Genomic DNA, 18,158 nt, shown 5'->3' with positions numbered 1-18,158 from the left:
TAATAAACCAGCTCTGTGATTCAGCCTCTGCTTTCCTAGATTAGTTCCTCTAATCAAAACAATATTTGTGGCTGCAGTTATGTCTTTCAGGCATGCTTGAAACCCTGTTTTGCACATTTCTTTTCCAAGAGTGTTGTTTGGTTTATTGCAATACTTTAAAAAGCTTTAATTTTTCCCTTTCTCCATGATGTAACCTTTGATTTGTTATATTTTGGAAGTATCTTCTTCTTGAAAGATAATAAAAACATGTCATACACTTGGCTGTAGTCACAGCATGGCCTTAGGCAGCTTTTTTTTTTTTTTCTTAAGTAGGCTTTTTATTATCTCAGTGACTTAAAAAGGAGCTGAAGTGCATCAAGCATGTTTCCACCATGCATTTTATAATATAAACCCAGGAATTTATTCACAGAAGGGAATTCTTATGCCATTTTCAAATTCAAGCCTGTTCTAGCACTAATAGAATAGAATTCACAGGAGAGTTTTTTTTTTTCCTCCAGGTGTTAGAGTATTTTTAGTCCTATTGAGCAATTTATTTGAGACTCTCAGTTTTCCAGGCAGATGGATGTTGCTCCCAGAACTGCCAGGGTGATGCCCAGCACTGTCCCTGTGTTCTGGTCTGACTCCCTGGGACTGCAGCACGTGTTTGCACTGCTCCCTTAGCAGCAGCAGAGAATTAAAGGAAGGTTGCTGTGGCTGTGTATTCCATGGCTGGTGGGAGTCCCAGAGCACTGGGAAAGCTGGAATCTGCACTCTGGTGTGGCTGAGAGCTCCAGAAACTTTGGCTGGAGTGAAGCTCAGCAGTTTGGGGCTAAGGACAACCAAGTGCATCTTGTGGCAGGAGGAGAAGGCAGCACAGACCAGGAATATGATGGTCTGTGACTCTACAAAGTGTTGATGAAATCTTTATCACTTAACCTTTATTTGCTTCCCTTTGAACTTCTGTTAAACGGTTGAATGAAAGGGAATTTTAGTTCACGTCAATAAAATTACATTTTTCACTCAGTATGTGGCAATTTCTTTTTTCTGTACCAACTCACTGCATTTTCTCTCCACATGCACCAGTTTACTTCATTTTCAGGGCCAACTTCATGGTTCTGCCTTATCATAAAGGCACAGAACTGGAAATCCAAAACCAGCCTCTTCCTGGCCAATACTTAATGACTCACAGAGCTTTTTGGGTCTGTTTCTCTGTTTTAAAAAAAGGAACTGGCTGGATTGTAAATCTGGGTTGCAAAGCATTTAATTCTTGTAGAAGACAAAGACACCAAGCTCTGTTTCCTTAGTTTCCACTCTGTCTTGCAGATAGAGGAAGTCAATGCACAAATAAATCAGCTGATTGAGAAAAGGATCATCACATATGAGCCAACTGATAGCAAATTCTCCATGTATCGCCAGCAGGTAAGAAGGAACAAAATGTGTTTTAAGCAGAAGCAGGAGACAAAAATCAGTCTCTGATTGGTTTACATCCTGATTTTTTCCTTTGGTTTATCTAGCATCATCAGTAGAAATACATAATAATGGAGGTCAGAAGGAAAATAAAGAGCTGTTGAACATATGCAGGGCTGAGTCAAAGGTTGCTTTTAGTCATGTCAGTGAATCTTTTGACTGCTGTCCTTGCAGCACAGCAGTTCTGGAAGGGGCATTTTGGGGGAGCTATTTTGGTAAAGTTCCAGCTGTGGATGGATTCTTACAAGGCAGCATGGGGGCTGCCTGCTGCAGCTCTGGCCCTTCCTTAGGTCTGACCAAATGTCATTTTTCTCCTTTGCATCTCTTAAGAAGGAATTGTTTGATTTCTCATCCTGAGACTGTAAAATAATCTTGCTATAAAAGAGGCTGTCTGGTCCAGTCTTAGTAAGTTCCCAAGTCATAAAAAGGATTTATGAACTCTGAGATTTTTGGAGCTTACACAGGAACCTGAGTGAATCCTTTTCCAGGCTACCTGCAGCACTGCTATTTTATGGGAGATCTTCAGTGTGATGCTTATGGTGATGGCTTGAAAAATCAAAAGGCTTAAATAAAATGTACCAGTGGGAGGGAAAAATAGGGATAAGCTATGTACTGCAGTTCAGTCACAAATGCAAAGTGAAACTTGGTTTTATTTTGGAAGAGATGCTCTTCCTGAGAGAGAATCCTGCTCAAGAATGTGCTGGGACCAAGGAGGGTCCACCTCAGGAGCTGAGGTTGCTGCTGGGAGGTCAGAGCCTGGGGAGCTCTTTGCTTTCTTCTGCCAGGACCTGGGTTCTGTTTCACAAAATAATCAGCTCTGTTGTCCCCTGGTTTGTCACCACAGACACCTCGTGCAGCAGAGAGCTCAGCTCCCACCCCAGCACAATTCTGTTGGAGATTTATTTAGGGAGAAAGCTGGTCCTCTCAGCTGAGTGTGAGAAAGCTGCTGTGTTTTGGCTTCATTTTTTTGTAAGTTTTCCCTTTCACATGAAGAAACCAGCCATGCCTCAAATTCCTGTACCTGCATCTAAATGAATGTGCTGTGTTATTTTAGAATATTTTTCAACAGGATACTTTGGCAAGAGAAAAATGTTTGGTTTTTTTTAAAATCCTTGAACTAATGTATACTTATGTAACCAAATCTGTTCTGGTCAAAACTCAGGTGCTATTAAATATTCAGTCTTGTATAAAATATTATTTTTAAGTGCTTTATCTTCTAGACTAAGAAAAATAATTGTGATCCACACTATTTCTGCACTTTATTGCTTTATTCATCATCTTCTAGCTATTTGCCAAGATTTAGTGGCTTGATTCTGCTTTAGTGTAACATATTTCTGTAGGTTGGAGTAGGTTGGAGTTATAAAAATCTGTATTATGACATTTGTGAAATCTTGGATAACTTTGCAGTTAAGCCATGTTGGTGTATCTTACATATGCCCCAAGAGGGACTAAGCAGAAGAAATGGAGCAGCTAAAATGCCTGCCTTTTTCCTCAATGAAAATGAAAAAATGAGGTGAAGAAATGTAAATCTAAAATGTAAAATACATCAGCTTGAGTCTGGGCAAAAAGGCTGTGCTGGAAACCTCATCCATTCTGGAGAAAGTTGAGATGCTGCAGCCAACTTCAATGAGGTTGTGGTTTATCCTGCTGTATATGATTTATACATTTTATCTGAAAATCATTTTTCTCCTGATTAAACAAGGTAATTTTTACATTAATGATCTTGCAGGCTTCTATAATTTCCCGGAAGAAAGAAGCCAAGGCAGAAGAGCTTCAGGCTGCCAAGGAGGAGATGTCCAGCCTGGAGAAGCAGGTGGAGCAGAAGAACAGTCAGGCCCACGAGCTGGGAGGCTCTGAAGTCATGACTGAGGATGAGGTAGGGATTTGTAGCTATTTTCAAATGATTCATTTCTCTCACTCACATTGTGCCTGATCCATTGCAAGGACTCAGTGTTGGGCTGGATTAACATTCCAGCCAAATAATGGCAATATCATCACATATCATCAGTGGTGGTGAATAACTAACCATAAATGTCAATATGATTATAAATAACGTAAAAAGTCTGTATGATTATAAAGCATAATACCAGCGATTATCAGAGATGCAATTAGTCCTGTGGTATTTATTACCCACAAAAGTTTTTACTTAAAACCCAAATTTCCCAGAGCCTCCTGAGGTTCAGCTGTGACACTGACTTTGGCTGGCACAGACAGTGTGGCCCAGGCACAGTGAGGTTTGCAGCTGTACTGCTCAAAGCAGCTTTTTCTGCTTCAGAAGTTTGCAAAGAATAAAGGAGCTGCAGTTTGGTACTGGTTTGCCAGCAAAATAAATTGACTTTTTTTCAGCCAGTAATTTTTTCCCAGTTGAGAAGAATCCTGCTAAGGGAACTTACAGGCAGAGTCACTAAACTAAAGAGAATTTTATCTGCATCATTCTCTGAGTTAATATCATTCTCCCATGTATTGTCTTTGCACTGCCTTCATTTAGCCAGAAGCACACACTCTTTGCTTGCCTGTTCTTTGTTTTTGTGCTTTTTTTACACACTACTAAATACAGGGAACGCCCTTTTTCGAAGGAACTCCCTTCCCAATCCCATAGGACGTGGCTGCTTCACAAAATCTGTTACTTTTAAAGGAGTCTGAAAGTGTGGATGAAGAGTTCAGGTGGGAGGAATGGCACAGAGATGTGGAAAATGAAGATGTTGGTTTCTCTTCCCATCACACACTGTCCCCTTCCCCTTTGTAACAATAATAGGGAACCCACTGCCTTAGATTTCTCTCCACTCCAAGGTTTTCAGCTCCAGTGGGCACATTGCTGGAGTCTTTGACAAGTTTTTAAGCAAAAATTAAAGCAGAAAGCTGACAATTTGTGTTTTGTGACATGTGATGGAAAGAAGTGTTTAATTAATCAACAAGAATGTATTACCAAGACAGCAGCATATGTTTTACATTATCTGCACAGGCACTGTAAGGTAAGAAATAATTGTGCCTATTCTTCAGGAGACAAGAAACTGATCCATAGAAATTTGAGGAGAACTGGGTAGGAAGGAAACCTCCTAACCTTGTGATAGGCTTAGTAATGAAAAACTCAAGTTACTGTCTGACACAAGGAAGTGGCTCAAGACAGAAAAAGGACAAGATCTGTTTTGGACATGGTCTGCATTCCTTTTGTTCAAATATGTTCTGCTTTTGATTTTTAAAATATTTTCAAGTCTTCATTTTGCAGAGAGAAGGATAAATGAGCAATTTGGAAAAAAAAAGACTGGCTTAAAATCAGAAGTGTTTGTCTTTTCATAAGAAGCATTTCCTGATTTTTAAAATACTTTCTGCAAGGAAATGTGTATTGGCAAGGAAGCCAATATATAAATTCATGTCCTGTTCATGTTTATTACTTCCTTAGGTGAAGTGCAGTGGTACTCACAGGCACCAGTGCAAAGCAGTAAAAAGGGTGTTTCCTGTGCCTAAAGACTAGGAAAGGATTTGAATTCTTGATGGTTTTTGGTCACTTCTGTTTCAAAGGTCATGTTTTCCTCATCTGGAAGGTGGAGACAGTGATGTTTAATTCTTTTAAATGTCTGCTGCCAGAATTGCTGCACAGGGCCTTGGTGCTGCAGATTCTGCATCTCCTCCAAGTCCATGGCAGAGGCACAGAGCCAGTCCTGCCTCAGAGGGGGGTGTGAGGAGCCAGGGCTGAGATGAGCCAGGGCTGGCAGGGAAGAGGTGATGAAGCAAAAGTGGCATGAGCAGGTTCTCCCTCCCCAGTGAAAGTCTGGGTTCCTCACTCCCAGCCAACCTCCTGCTGCAGGTTTGTTTCTGGTCTGCTTCAGGATTTGTATTTTCTGGTTCAGTGCTCCAGCTTTGAGGCAGTAGCAAAGGAAGTGTTGATTAATGTGGTGGTGAGTCAGTGCTGCAGTTCATGGGGACAGGAGTTTGTCCATTGAACCTTCACTTCACACTCTGACAGCCAAGAGCTTCCTCACACTTTCCTCTTCCAGTAACACGTTTGATATTTAGTTCTTCCATTTTTAAAAAGGCAGAAAGAGGGGGTTTTAACAAATAGCTTTGCTATCTTAAATTTAAATGGATTTTTTTAATCCTATCAAAGTGCTACAGTTAAATCAAAGCATTGTTTTTCTCCTACACCCAGCATTTCTAATCTTTGCTTTGTCTCACTTTGCTCTGTCCTATTACATCCCATGGCACTCTCAGGACTTGTCAATGGAAGAATCAGCACCTTCCTAACTCGTGCTCCCAAAGCAGCATTTGCATCTCCACTTGAGGTGGTTTTAGCCCTTCCTTCACCAAAAGGTCAGGCCTGGCTTAGGTTTTTAGGTGCTGGTGTTTTGCTTTCTTCCACAGTCATGAAAAGCATTCCACTGGCTTTGAGAGGTTGTACACCTGGATAGAACTCAGCAGAAACAGCAGGGAATAACCAATTCATTTACATCAAACACAAAAAAGTAGGAATAAATTGTCTTTGGGGATTATGAAGTCTTTTTAAGTACTTCAATCAAAGTGCAGTGAGCAGGGGGCACAGTTGGCAGCTCCTCACTGCAGCTGTCAGATCCTGAAAATTAGGGAATCACGTGTTGACACTTGGAATGCTGGATGGTTCAATTACAAGTGATCCTAGGTAAAGCTGGGATATTTTTAGCACTTTACACAAGCCATTGTACTTTCCAGAGTTCAGCACAGGGCCCCAAGAATGTTGAATTTCCCAAGGATTCAGAGTTGTCTCAGAGCTGTGCTGAGATGCAGGAGTGGGAATTAGTCTGATTTTGAGAACATGGGATGGGAGCTCCTCTCACTTTGTTCACAGGTGGGTGAGGTTTGCACATGCATTTAATTAAGGAGTTTCTTCTTTTTTCCATACAAATGCTCATCCATGCCTACCTGCCCCTGGGAAAACAAGACAAATGTTTCCATTTGCAAATAGAGAAAGCAGCCTCAGACTAAAGATATTGTCACTTTTCCTCAAGAGCTGTTGATCCACCTGAATCTGCCAGATTTTTGCTGTGGAAGTTCCCTGTCACCTGAACCAAACACATGCAGAGATTCAGGGAAATCTCCTAGAGCTGAGCACTCCCTCAGCACCCCCTGCCATGGATAAATCCTGGATCTCATTGACCTGTGAATCTTCCCTGAGCACTGAAAATGGGTTTTCATTAGAAATATATAGATGGATTCAAAGTATTAGCAATGGCTGCTTTAATACTTCTTGCCTGACCTGAAGCAAGCACTCTGGAAAATGCTAAGGAAGAGTTTTCCTGGCTGAGCTGTGCCATGAGCAGCCTCTAGGATATTTTCATTTTATTAGACTGAGGTTCTACTGTTCTTATCTTTTATAAGCTCATCCTTCTATGTCTGAGTTATTGACTCTGTCCAACACTGGCTGTACTAGCATGAATTTAGAGCCTCTTAGGAAAAAAATATGGAAAACCTGTTGTGTTCAGGAACTTTTCCTAACTGAATTTTAATACTTTGGACAGTCTGTATCCCATTAATTAGTCTAGTTAGAAATTAAAACATCTGTTCCTCACTTATTAATGAAAATATAGTCAGCTAAGATTTTCTGCAATTATTGTGCTTATGCAAATAATTTTCTTAACTATTTTTTTAATTTGGAACCTTGTAATGTGTTTCATGAAAACCCACTTTTTTGCAATTAATACTTTATTTTCTGTAATATTTTTGTATGAAAAAAAAATTTGATTATAATAACACAGTCAAATTGCTGCATTAATCCAGAAAATACTATTTTAAAAGATTTGACTCCAAAGTGAGTGATTTATCTGGGATTTGTTCTTTGGAGAAAACAAGTTTTATCCATTTTCTCCTTTAATGATAATCTTGGAATAAGAAAACTTTTCCTGGGGCAAATCTGAGGTTAAAGGAGACTTTTCTCCTTTAATGATAATCTTGGAATAAGAAACCTTGTGAAAACTTCTCCTGGGGCAAATGTGAGGTTAAAAGAGATGAGGTGAGGAGCTTACAGGGAAAAGCCAAGGCTGCAAAGGGGAGCTGGGCTCTGGTCCCAGCTCTGACCAGAGGTCACCAGGCTGATGTCCTTTCCTGCAGGGGGATAACCTGCCAGGCTCTGGATGCCCCTGGAGAAGCCATTTCTACATCCTTGACTGGATTTTTATTTAGAATTGTTATGATAATTCCTGCATTAAGTGTGGAGAGACTGAATCTGGTGATACCAGCCTCTTCCAGATTCTAATAAAAGGAGAAGCATGAAGTAGGTGCATTGCTGGGTTCTTCCAATAAAAATGGAGCATAATCCAGGAAATCTGCCCAGGGATGGTACATGCCTGTGTTGTATGAGAAATTAAAGTCCTGTTTTCATTCACTGTGTTCCATAATCTGAATTCCATGCTTGTTATGTTACAGTCACCCATAAAAATAGCCAAGTGAAAAGGCAGAATCTTTGCTTGCTTTTCCTTGGATGGTTTTTGTGTCTCCAGGGGCTCTGACTGGGCTGACACGGGCTCCAGGCTGCTTTGCTTCCACTGCTCCCTTAGTGCCAGCACTTGGTTCTCATCCAGTCATTTCATCTCAGGAGCTGAAATAATTGCTGGTGTTCAATTGCTTGAGAAATAAAAGCTACTGGTGGACATGGCCTTGACTGGACCATCACTGCATGGGCAGATCCATGGGAATTCCAGGGTGAGCCTGCTGAGCTTGGACACAGGGAGCAGCTGCCTTGGTGTGTGGGAAAATGCTGCTGCTCAGGAGTGGATTCCTTTGGTTACTTCACTTGAAAGTGATGTGGCCCAACAATGTTATTTCTCTGTGAACTATTCCAATTATTGAAAAGACCTTTCACCACAGTAAAATGCAGTGTTTTGTGGCATTGATTTCTCACGTACACGAGGTGGATAAAGCCTCAGAAGCAATGCTCACACAGCATTGAAATGAAAACATTGCTATTTTATATGTTCTTTTCATTTTTGGAAGCCTGTGGAATGACTCTCAGCTTTTAGGCTGAAGAAGCCTCATTTTGCTGTAAGATCCCTACAAGCTCCTGATTTAAGTAGAGTCAAATGTAAGAGCTCCAGCTCAGAACTTGGCCCTGGATCTAAGGGAGCCTTCAGTCTGTGAGATTTTGAGGAGCTAATCTGTGCTGCCCTTGGAGTAACTCAGGTCCTTTGAACATTTTGCCAAATTATTGATTGATTTTCTACACAAATGATCACTTTCCTAGTGTTGTTTATATCTGCTTTACCTTGTTTGCTGCAATAAAAGCTGTGTGAAAGGTTATAGTTTGCTTTAAAAAGCCAGAGGTTGTGCTGCCATGAACCTCCTAAAAGGAACAGATTTCATTTGTCACTGTGAACAACTTGTAGTTCATTTGGGATGAAATTTGTATTAAATAGTCCTAAGTTAATCAACTAATAATAGAACAGTGGTGGAATTGGTTCGTTAATCAACAAGATCCTTTGACTTCCATTGTAAAATACATTATGCTTTGAATATTGAATATGCAAATACCCTACCTCCCACTCGAGCTATTTTCAAGACCTTAAAAGTGAAGAGAATAATAGTTTGCTTTTCATCCTGGGATGCACTGACAGATTGTTCAGATTTGATAGCTCTGTGTGGCCACATATGAAGTTTAATCCTTTACCTCATTCTTTATTATATTCCACTGGTCAAATGAAATGTCCCAAGGATCAAGACAGATGGCTGTGCTTGCCTTAGGTTTTCCTCAGCTGGTTGGAGAGATTGTATTTATACTTTTGTAATCACTTGGAAATCACAGAAAGCTTGGTATTGTCTAAGCAATTAAAGAAAAAAAAAAAGGTCTTTTGTATTAACAGAGAGGATGTGATTGAAATTGCTATGAAAAGGAATGAATTTGGTGCTACTGTATTAAATGTGCCAGTAATGTAGCAGAGAGTGTGACAGGGGCTCAGGTGACCTTGTGTGTCCTTGTCCTGGGTAGTAGCAGGATGTAGGATGTTATCCCAAAGCTTCACAGAGGCCAATCTGCATAGAGCACATTGAGTAATTTGTGGGTTTGTTCTTTCACCAAAAACGTTTATAGCTTTTGGCTTTAAAAATAGTTCTGGAGCGTAGCAAGAGAGAGGCAGCTTTGGCCTAGATATTGCACAGGATGGCAGATGAACAGGGTTGATTTCATCGTGGGCAGTTTGCCCAGGACACTTTTTATAGAACATACAGTTACTCTGGGGGTTCTTAGCCTTTGGTCACATTGGGGGTTTGGGTTTATTCTGTAGAAGGGAGAGGGATAATTTCACAAAAAGAAAAATTAACGTAAAATTTGAAATTTAAGTTATGTTTGAATTTCAAACCTGTATCAGTGGGAGAGGGATTAATTTTCCTCCTGGGGCTGCCTGGTCTGTGCTCCCTGCACACACTGAACGCCTCCTCATCCAGGAGCATTCTGAAGCTGTTCTTACATCATTTACTCTCATAATTTTTATTTCCTTTGCATCTCTGGATCTGAATGCATTTTTTGAGCTGTGACTGGTATTTACCTTGTAGCTCTCATGTAAAATCCAAGAATAAGAGCTGAGACTGCACAACAGATGGAAAACATTAAAGCACAGAAAAACCTTACCTGTTTGTTTCAGCCCCTGGTGCTTGTGTTACAAATTGAACACACACAGGTGTGAATTAGCTAAGGCTGTTGGATGTAAGGATTTTTATTATTTTACTCAATCTTTAATAAAAATATAGATTCTCCATTGCTTTAGATTTTGAGTGAAATAAATACTGCATTTCTCTGTTTCTATGCAAGGACCCTGCTTTTATTTTCCTGGGTTTGAAAACAGCCAGCAATATCATCCAGGTCTTCAGGAGTCAAGGAAAGAGAACAACAAGTTTTAACTACTGAGAACATTTAAAAAAAAATAAAATCTTTTCCCATGTCCTCTTCCCTGCCAGTTTTGCTGCTGGCTATTACCATGTTTTGGTCTGCAGGGCTGGGGCTCTGTTACAAGTGCAAATTACTGTTGCATTAAGTTTTCATTATCCATGACTCCCATAACGTTTTGCCAGGAGTATTTACTTTTCCAGCTGTCAAATGGTGGCGAGCAGAAGGGAGTGATCTCAGGCCTGCAAAGGAGTGAGCTGGGACAGAAAGCAGAGGAGCTCTTTCCTTGATCTCCCTCAGTGAACGAACGCAGAGCTGAAAATAAATAGACCCTGGGAATCCCGAATTCCAGCCCTCTGTTCTAACCACATTTTGGACGTGCAGGACAAAGAGGATAATTACATTTTCTGCTGTGGTAAGGCCCTGTTCCTGCTCTCTCCCCCCAGTTCAAGCAGTACGTGAGCAAGCTTCGGAGCAAGAACACGTTTTACAAGAAGAAGAGGCAGGAGGTGGCAGAAATCACGGCCGAGTACGGGATCCTGCAGAGGACGGAGGAGCTCCTGCGGCAGCGCCACGAGGCCACTCAGCAGCAGCTGGTAACCTCAGCTCGTGCTGCTCCCAGCCCTGCCTGCCCTGGGAAGAGCCTCAGCATCCCAGGGATACTGCTGGCATTATTCCGATCACCTTGTGCTGCTCCCAGCCCTGCCTGCCCTGGGAAGAGCCTCAGCATCCCAGGGATACTGCTGGCATTATTCCGATCACCTTGTGCTGCTCCCAGCCCTGCCTGCCCTGGGAAGAGCCTCAGCATCCCAGGGATACTGCTGGCATTATTCCGATCACCTTGTGCTGCTCCCAGCCCTGCCTGCCCTGGGAAGAGCCTCAGCATCCCAGGGATACTGCTGGCATTATTCCGATCACCTTGTGCTGCTCCCAGCCCTGCCTGCCCTGGGAAGAGCCTCAGCATCCCAGGGATACTGCTGGCATTATTCCGATCACCTTGTGCTGCTCCCAGCCCTGCCTGCCCTGGGAAGAGCCTCAGCATCCCAGGGATACTGCTGGCATTATTCCGATCACCTTGTGCTGCTCCCAGCCCTGCCTGCCCTGGGAAGAGCCTCAGCATCCCAGGGATACTGCTGGCATTATTCCGATCACCTTGTGCTGCTCCCAGCCCTGCCTGCCCTGGGAAGAGCCTCAGCATCCCAGGGATACTGCTGGCATTATTGTGATCACCCTGAGCTGCTCCCAGCCCTCCCTGCCCTGGGAACAGCTCAGCATCCCAGGGATACTGCTGGCATTATTCTGATCACCTTGTGCTGCTCCTAGCCCTGGGAACAGCCTCAGCATCCCAGGGATGCTGCTGGCATTATCCTTATGTGTATCACCTTGTGCTGCTCCCAGCCCTCCCTGCCCTGGGAACAGCTCAGCATCCCAGGGATACTGCTGGCATTATTCTGATCACCTTGTGCTGCTCCTAGCCCTGGGAACAGCCTCAGCATCCCAGGGATACTGCTGGCATTATCCTTATGTGTATCACCTTGTGCTGCTCCCAGCCCTAGGAGCAGCCTCAGCATCCCAGGGATGCTGCTGGGTATTCTGTATCACCTCCAGCTCCTGCCCTCGCTGAAGGAGCCTTTGGGGTAGGAAAGGGATTTTTGGCTGTTTACTCTGAGCCTTTGGGGTAGAAAAGGGATTTTTGGCTGCTGTCTCTCAGGCTGCTGTAGTTTGTGTCCATCAGGACTGGTTTGCAGCTTCCTTTTAGACGGAGGGGCCTGTCCCTGCTTTTTAAAGTGGATGGTAAATCTGTACAAATGCTGCTTAGGGCAAGGCTGGATGCTTAAATTACTTTTTGGTATCCATAGATGTAGTGAGGGCTTAGAGAATGACCAGCAGCAAATAGGATCCAAGTTACTGCTGTAAAATATATAGGAATAGTATTTAAAGGAAGAGCAGGCAAGCACCCACAATATTTAGAAGAAAATGTTTAAATTTAGAACTGGATGAATCTTCCCTAAGCCAGAACAGCAGCAGAAGGATTTCTGCTCTGGATAACTGTAAGCATCCCAAATTCAGGAACACTCTGTGGTATTTTCTTCCAATCCCTGTGTTCTTATTACCAAAATACTTTACAAAATAACTTGCTGCATCTTCTGATTAAGTAGACAGATTTTACACATTGAACTTCTTCAGAGCCTGACCTCCAGCCCACTTTGCTCTGTGGAAACTCTCTGTTCACTGAGTGTTGGGTGACCAAAAATTGTATTTACAGAGGGTTTTTATTGTCCTGCTGTTCATGCACGAGATAAAATCTACTTTTCTGGAAGCTAGATTAATTATAATTAATTGATTAATAAAATAAATTAATAACAGTACTTACCCTTTTCACTTCTTCACAATATTTGGCTCCACAAAGGAATTTGCTGTTTCTTGGTTAATGCACTCATATCCAGCATTTATTGTTTGTGTCTGCAGCAAGCAATTGAGGAGAAGAAAGGAATCTCTGGATACAGCTACACCCAGGAGGAGCTGGAAAGAGTCTCTGCAGTGAAGAGTGAAATGGATGAAGTGAAAGGCCAGACATTAGACAACATGTCTGAAATGGTGATTTTTGTCTTAAATTATTGCATTTCCTCAGTTTGAGTATCTGGTTCTTCAGCGTATAAAACCCAATTTTAATGGTTTTTTTGGGTTTATAATTTTCCTTTAATCTATGTTTATACATATATATATAAATATTTCTAACAAATACATCTGCAAAGTTTACTAAAATGTGCATTTCTTTTCTTTAAAATGCTACAAATAATCCTTCTTTTCTCCCCTCCAGAAACTTTAACGATATCAAATCTTCTTATCTTTGATTTTTTAACTTTTTTTTCCTAATTTCAGAAGTGGTTTCATATTTGTTCTTATTTGACACATTATTTGAAAGAGACAAATAGTTTGAATCTGTAATGGAGGCTTTTTCTAAAATGTTGGTAAATCACTGGAGTTAAGCTTGTTGAAAAGATACTTAATATGCTTAAAGAGCTAAATAGCTTGTCTTTTTCTTTATAGCCTGATTTTCAATTGCCCTTAGAACTGTCATGTTTTAATTTACCTGCCCACATAGCCACAGAAGCAAGAAAGAACTTGAATTTCTAATTTAAAAATATTATAAGAGAGCAAAAAGCAAAATAGCATCTTTTTAACTCATTAGGGCACTTTTAAAATACAATGGTGTAACTAAAATAGAATTACTCCCAAACAGAAAGGTGGATGCAATTTGAATTTTCAGTCTAAATATATCAAAGTGACTCAGTTTTAGCGTTTTCAAGCTTTATTTAACCTATGCAAGTGTATTTGTTTTCTTAAGGATTTCTTCCTTTCTCTGAGCCCCCTCTCTGCATCCCCTCCATCTCCCCTACTCCTCCAGCTCTTTGGTGGGCACAAGGGCAGTGCTCTAGACTTCTGTGGGATGTCCTCAGTTGGAGCAATGGGAGCAGGATTTGCCTCATTTGTGGGAATGACCCCACTGCCAGATGAGCTTTTCCCCTTTCTTAATTAGGCCTGAAGTTCAGTTCTATAATTAAGGTTTCATCACACTTTTTTTTTCTCTGTATTTTGGTTTACTTTCCTTTCTTTTCACATTCCTAATTACATAAATGTACAATTAGGGTTATAGAGTTAATGAATATTAACTTTTGTCCCTTTCTCAGGTGAAGAAACTGAATGCCATGGTGGCAGAGAAGAAGGCAAGCCTTGCTCCTGTCATCAAAGAGCTGAGGCAGCTGCGTCAGAACTGCCAGGTTTGTAGAAACACTCCTCTCTTTCTGTGTAAACCCAGTCAAACCCACAAATAAATCCAATTTACAGATCTCTGAAGGGCTGTACAAGGACATGATCAACTCTGAGGGAAAGCTGGAAATAGCAGAATGTGTCAACAGCGTTTGCAGCAAGCAACCTGCTAAAGGTTGGGATTTGTAAAAGCTGACAGTGCAGGCACAGAATTCAGTCCTTTATAGCAATTTAAAAAATTACTACATCAGGGAAAAATGTGAAAAGTCATAGTTCAAACCCAAAGCAAAGTTAGTTTCAGATTAGTTGCAAAGCTATTTCTGTATTTCAGCACTGGTGATCCCAACCAACACTGTCTTTCTGAGTGGATTGCAGATAACTTCTCAACCAAGTGTTGGCTACATTGATCTAATTCCTGCTTTAGTCTGTGGCACTGACAAATTTGTCAATTTGTTCTCAAAATTTTATAGAGAGCTGGGGAAAAAAATTCTTTTGGGTGTACAGCTGCCATAAGTTGGCTCATTACCATGGAATTAAATAAACGAATGCATTTATCTATCAGGCAATTTAAAAAATTACTACATCAGGGAAAAATGTGAAAAGTCATAGTTCAAACCCAAAGCAAAGTTAGTTTCAGATTAGTTGCAAAGCTATTTCTGTATTTCAGCACTGGTGATCCCAACCAACACTGTCTTTCTGAGTGGATTGCAGATAACTTCTCAACCAAGTGTTGGCTACATTGATCTAATTCCTGCTTTAGTCTGTGGCACTGACAAATTTGTCAATTTGTTCTCAAAATTTTATAGAGAGCTGGGGAAAAAAATTCTTTTGGGTGTACAGCTGCCATAAGTTGGCTCATTACCATGGAATTTATTTAATGCATTTATCTATCAGTGAAATTTCCAGAAAACCTGCTTTTGATGGTTCCATTCAAAGTGTCAGCAGATGAAATCCAGCAAAGGGGTTGATTGTGCACAAGTGGAAATCTGGCTTTTCATAGGGAACACTTACAGTGATCCTTTCTTAATGCCTATTTTTATAATTGTTTGTTCTTTCTTCTTGCAAACACAGCCTTGTTACCCTGGCAGGGAACAGAGGGAATTTCCTTCTCTCTGATCCCCAGAATGTGGGGGGTTGGTGGCTTCCCTGCGTAACCACAGCCATGTGCCAGCGAGGGTCACACTCCAGGAGCTGGGGCTGGTGTGTGAGGAGCCTCAGTGTCACATGGCAGCCAAAGGAAGATTTCACTGATGTGCCCTTTTGCCCTTTTCACCAAGGAATTGACTCAGGAATGTGGTGAGAAGAAGATCCAGTACGACAGTTGTGCGGCCGGGCTGGAGACCAATCGCTCGGCGCTGGAGCAGGTGAGGTGGGGCTGGCTCCTGCTCGGGGGTAATGCTGGGCTGCAGTGCTTCCCTGCCCTCCCTCAGGATGAGGAAGGTACAAATCCAGTCAGTGTGACCCACAGGTGATGCCTGGAGCTCCCCTGTGGGGTGGCTGCAGTCACACAGGTCCTGAGCAGCAGCACATGGACTCAGGGTGCTTCATGCAGCTCTGATCAGCAAGGACGTGGGTCTGCCAGAAATGCTGCTGCCCTGGACAGTGTCTGTTAGGGAAGAGCTTGACCATAAAATAAAGATTAATTGATCAAGACAAATCTTTATATGTAGTTAGCAGTTTCACTGCATTAGCAGCAAATTTAGTGGATAATTAATGACTGAAACTGCTTGTGAGGAGATTTCATTAAATGGGACTGTCTTGAATTCCTGCTTTGTCTCACTCCATCACTCCTGTGAATTTTGACTGGGCTTGGTTTATCGAGGCCTCACCCTCAGAAGAATATACTGCAAGGTAAATAGGGAGTTTAAAGTGTGGGTGGATATATAGACAGTTATTTTCCTGCTCTAAAAGTTCCTTTGTACCAGGTGGACCTGGTATGAAATGGACCTTCCAAAGGAACTATTTTACAACAGCAATCAAGGCTTTTCTTCTTGGCAGACAACTCCCAGTCATTTTCTACCAGGTGGTGATAATCACAGCCACTGACTGAGCTGGACATGAGTAGAACTGTAGAATTCAGTTTTCCAGCTGATGGTCTGGAAATCACACAGTGACAGAGCTCTGGAATTGCAGATGCTGTGCAGCCTGGAATGTGTACAGGAATTCCATTGGGATCATGAGGTTTTTTGGGAATGGACCATTTAGAGATGGGAGCAACCCACTATCTCCAGACTCCCCCACATAATTATTGATTGGTGATTAACATACTATAGCATGTCTGTAGCTTCTAACATGCACTTTACACATGTGTTCCAGGAAATGCTTGTTCACAGCTGTGCCTGGCACTTCAGATGTGCTGAGGAACAGGAGTCTTGGCAGCCGTGCTGAAGTGTCTGTTACAAGTCAGGCATTAATAAAAACCTGTTAACAGCCATTTTGCATCTCTGACTGTGACTGAAACTGCAAATCTAAAACCACTCAGTTGTCTTTCACTCTAAAAGAGACTTGAGAAAAGCCCAAATTTTATAAACATTTGAGAAATTATCAGTTCAGGATTATTACTATTATTGTTATTATTACTATTATTAATATTATAAACTCTCATGGTTTATATGGCAACACAGGGCATCTCCTGGGAGCTTGCAGTCACCATGTGCTTTGGAATCTTGCTCTTTTCCCACAGGAAGTGAAAGGGCTTCTTGAGGAGTGTGCCCAGGAAGAGAGCAACTACCGTTACATTAACTGCATGAAAAGGGTGAGAGCACCAACTGTTCACTGTGAAATGAAATAGCAATTGTAATATACACACCCATATATGTGTTTAATGATGTATTTCTTCACAGAGCCTGGAGATCCAGCTGCAGCGTGCCAGGGAGGAAATGAAGGCCTACGTGTCCCCAGACCCGCAGGAGCGGCGCAGGGCGGTGCGGTGAGCGGGGCAGGGCTCTCTCCCCTGGGCAGGATTCTCTCCCCTGGGCAGGATTCTCTTCCCTCGGGGTGACCTGAAGGAGATTCACAAACTGAGGCTGAAGTCAGGAATTTTCTCATTGGCATTTGGGCCGGAGGAGTTCACCTGATAAATTTAGAAACACTATAATAATCTAAAAATAAGCATCTCGGATTCCAGCCTATAATGCTGTGAACGTACAACTTCTGTCAGACATACCAGGAGATTTGCCCCTCCCACTGGACATTCTCAGCCCAGGACAGGCTTTAAACTCTGAGGATGGTTCTGCACCATCCCATGAACCTCCATCCTTACCCTCAGTTTCACTGACTCCACTAAAGAGCCACTTCCTTCATCCCATGACTCTTTTCAGGACCCCTTGCCTTTGACTGGCAGCAAGAGAAACAGGAAATACTATAAATTGAGCTGCTGATTATTTTTGGTGTAGTTTTCTATTTTAAAGAGAAATTTTTCCTGCCAAAGATGGAAATGTTTTCTGAGAATGAGATATTTCGGATTCATTATCTGTGCTAAGAAGTCTAAATGTTGCCATGTCATAGAGATTTTTTACACTTAACTAAGTGTAACTTAACTAAATATTTTTGTGAAAGTATCCTGTTGAAAATTTTGTGTATGTTCAATCTTCTAATACAACGTAAAAGCTGAAACAAAATTCAGGCAACAGTTGACAAACTGTTTCAAAATTAAGCATCAGGAAAATCCAAAACTATTATAATTTCCAGTTGGTAAAAGTGTCAAAATACCCAGGGCTTATTCTTCATAATTAGCTTTTCAAAGTTTCAGAATATTGCATGAAATAGAAATTCTGTTTTCCAGAAAAGTAAATCTTAGATCCTTGTTGTCAGCAAAATAATCCAGTTGGTGTCAGTAATTTTACAAGGTGGTCTTTGCTTTCCCACCACAGTACTTCCCAGTCATGAAAACATTCATCAAAACAATTCTAAAATTCATGTTTGCTCATTTTATGGCCATTGATAGGGAAATGTGTCAGACAGTGAGAAAAGCCCAGGGATTCTCTCAGGAGAATCCATCCGACCCTTTCCTGAAGCCCCTTGCACTGGCAGCAGTGGAGCTGCATCTCCTTGGTCTAGAACAGGAGGCAGAGATCACCAGGAAGGGAAGGATCAGAGT

General features: G+C 41.8%; 1 protein-coding gene across 2 annotated transcripts in view; it reads left to right on the top strand.

The window, feature by feature from the left end:
• Positions 1–18,158, top strand: part of IFT81 (intraflagellar transport 81) — a 38,306-nt gene that overhangs the window by 15,523 nt on the left and 4,625 nt on the right. For both annotated transcript variants that reach the window (XM_041410187.1, XM_041410188.1), the window contains 8 exons: positions 1,303–1,398; positions 3,176–3,322; positions 10,735–10,884; positions 12,758–12,886; positions 13,981–14,070; positions 15,337–15,423; positions 16,743–16,814; positions 16,903–16,988. In XM_041410187.1, coding sequence (XP_041266121.1) covers positions 1,303–1,398; positions 3,176–3,322; positions 10,735–10,884; positions 12,758–12,886; positions 13,981–14,070; positions 15,337–15,423; positions 16,743–16,814; positions 16,903–16,988 — 857 coding nt within the window. The remainder of the gene's footprint in view (positions 1–1,302; positions 1,399–3,175; positions 3,323–10,734; positions 10,885–12,757; positions 12,887–13,980; positions 14,071–15,336; positions 15,424–16,742; positions 16,815–16,902; positions 16,989–18,158) is intronic.

This window comes from Onychostruthus taczanowskii, unplaced genomic scaffold (assembly GCF_017590055.1).
Source record: "Onychostruthus taczanowskii isolate IOZ18803 unplaced genomic scaffold, ASM1759005v1 scaffold32, whole genome shotgun sequence".
Taxonomy (NCBI): domain Eukaryota; kingdom Metazoa; phylum Chordata; class Aves; order Passeriformes; family Passeridae; genus Onychostruthus; species Onychostruthus taczanowskii.
Note: the sequence above shows the minus strand (reverse complement) of the source record. Positions and strands in the feature narration are given on the sequence as shown.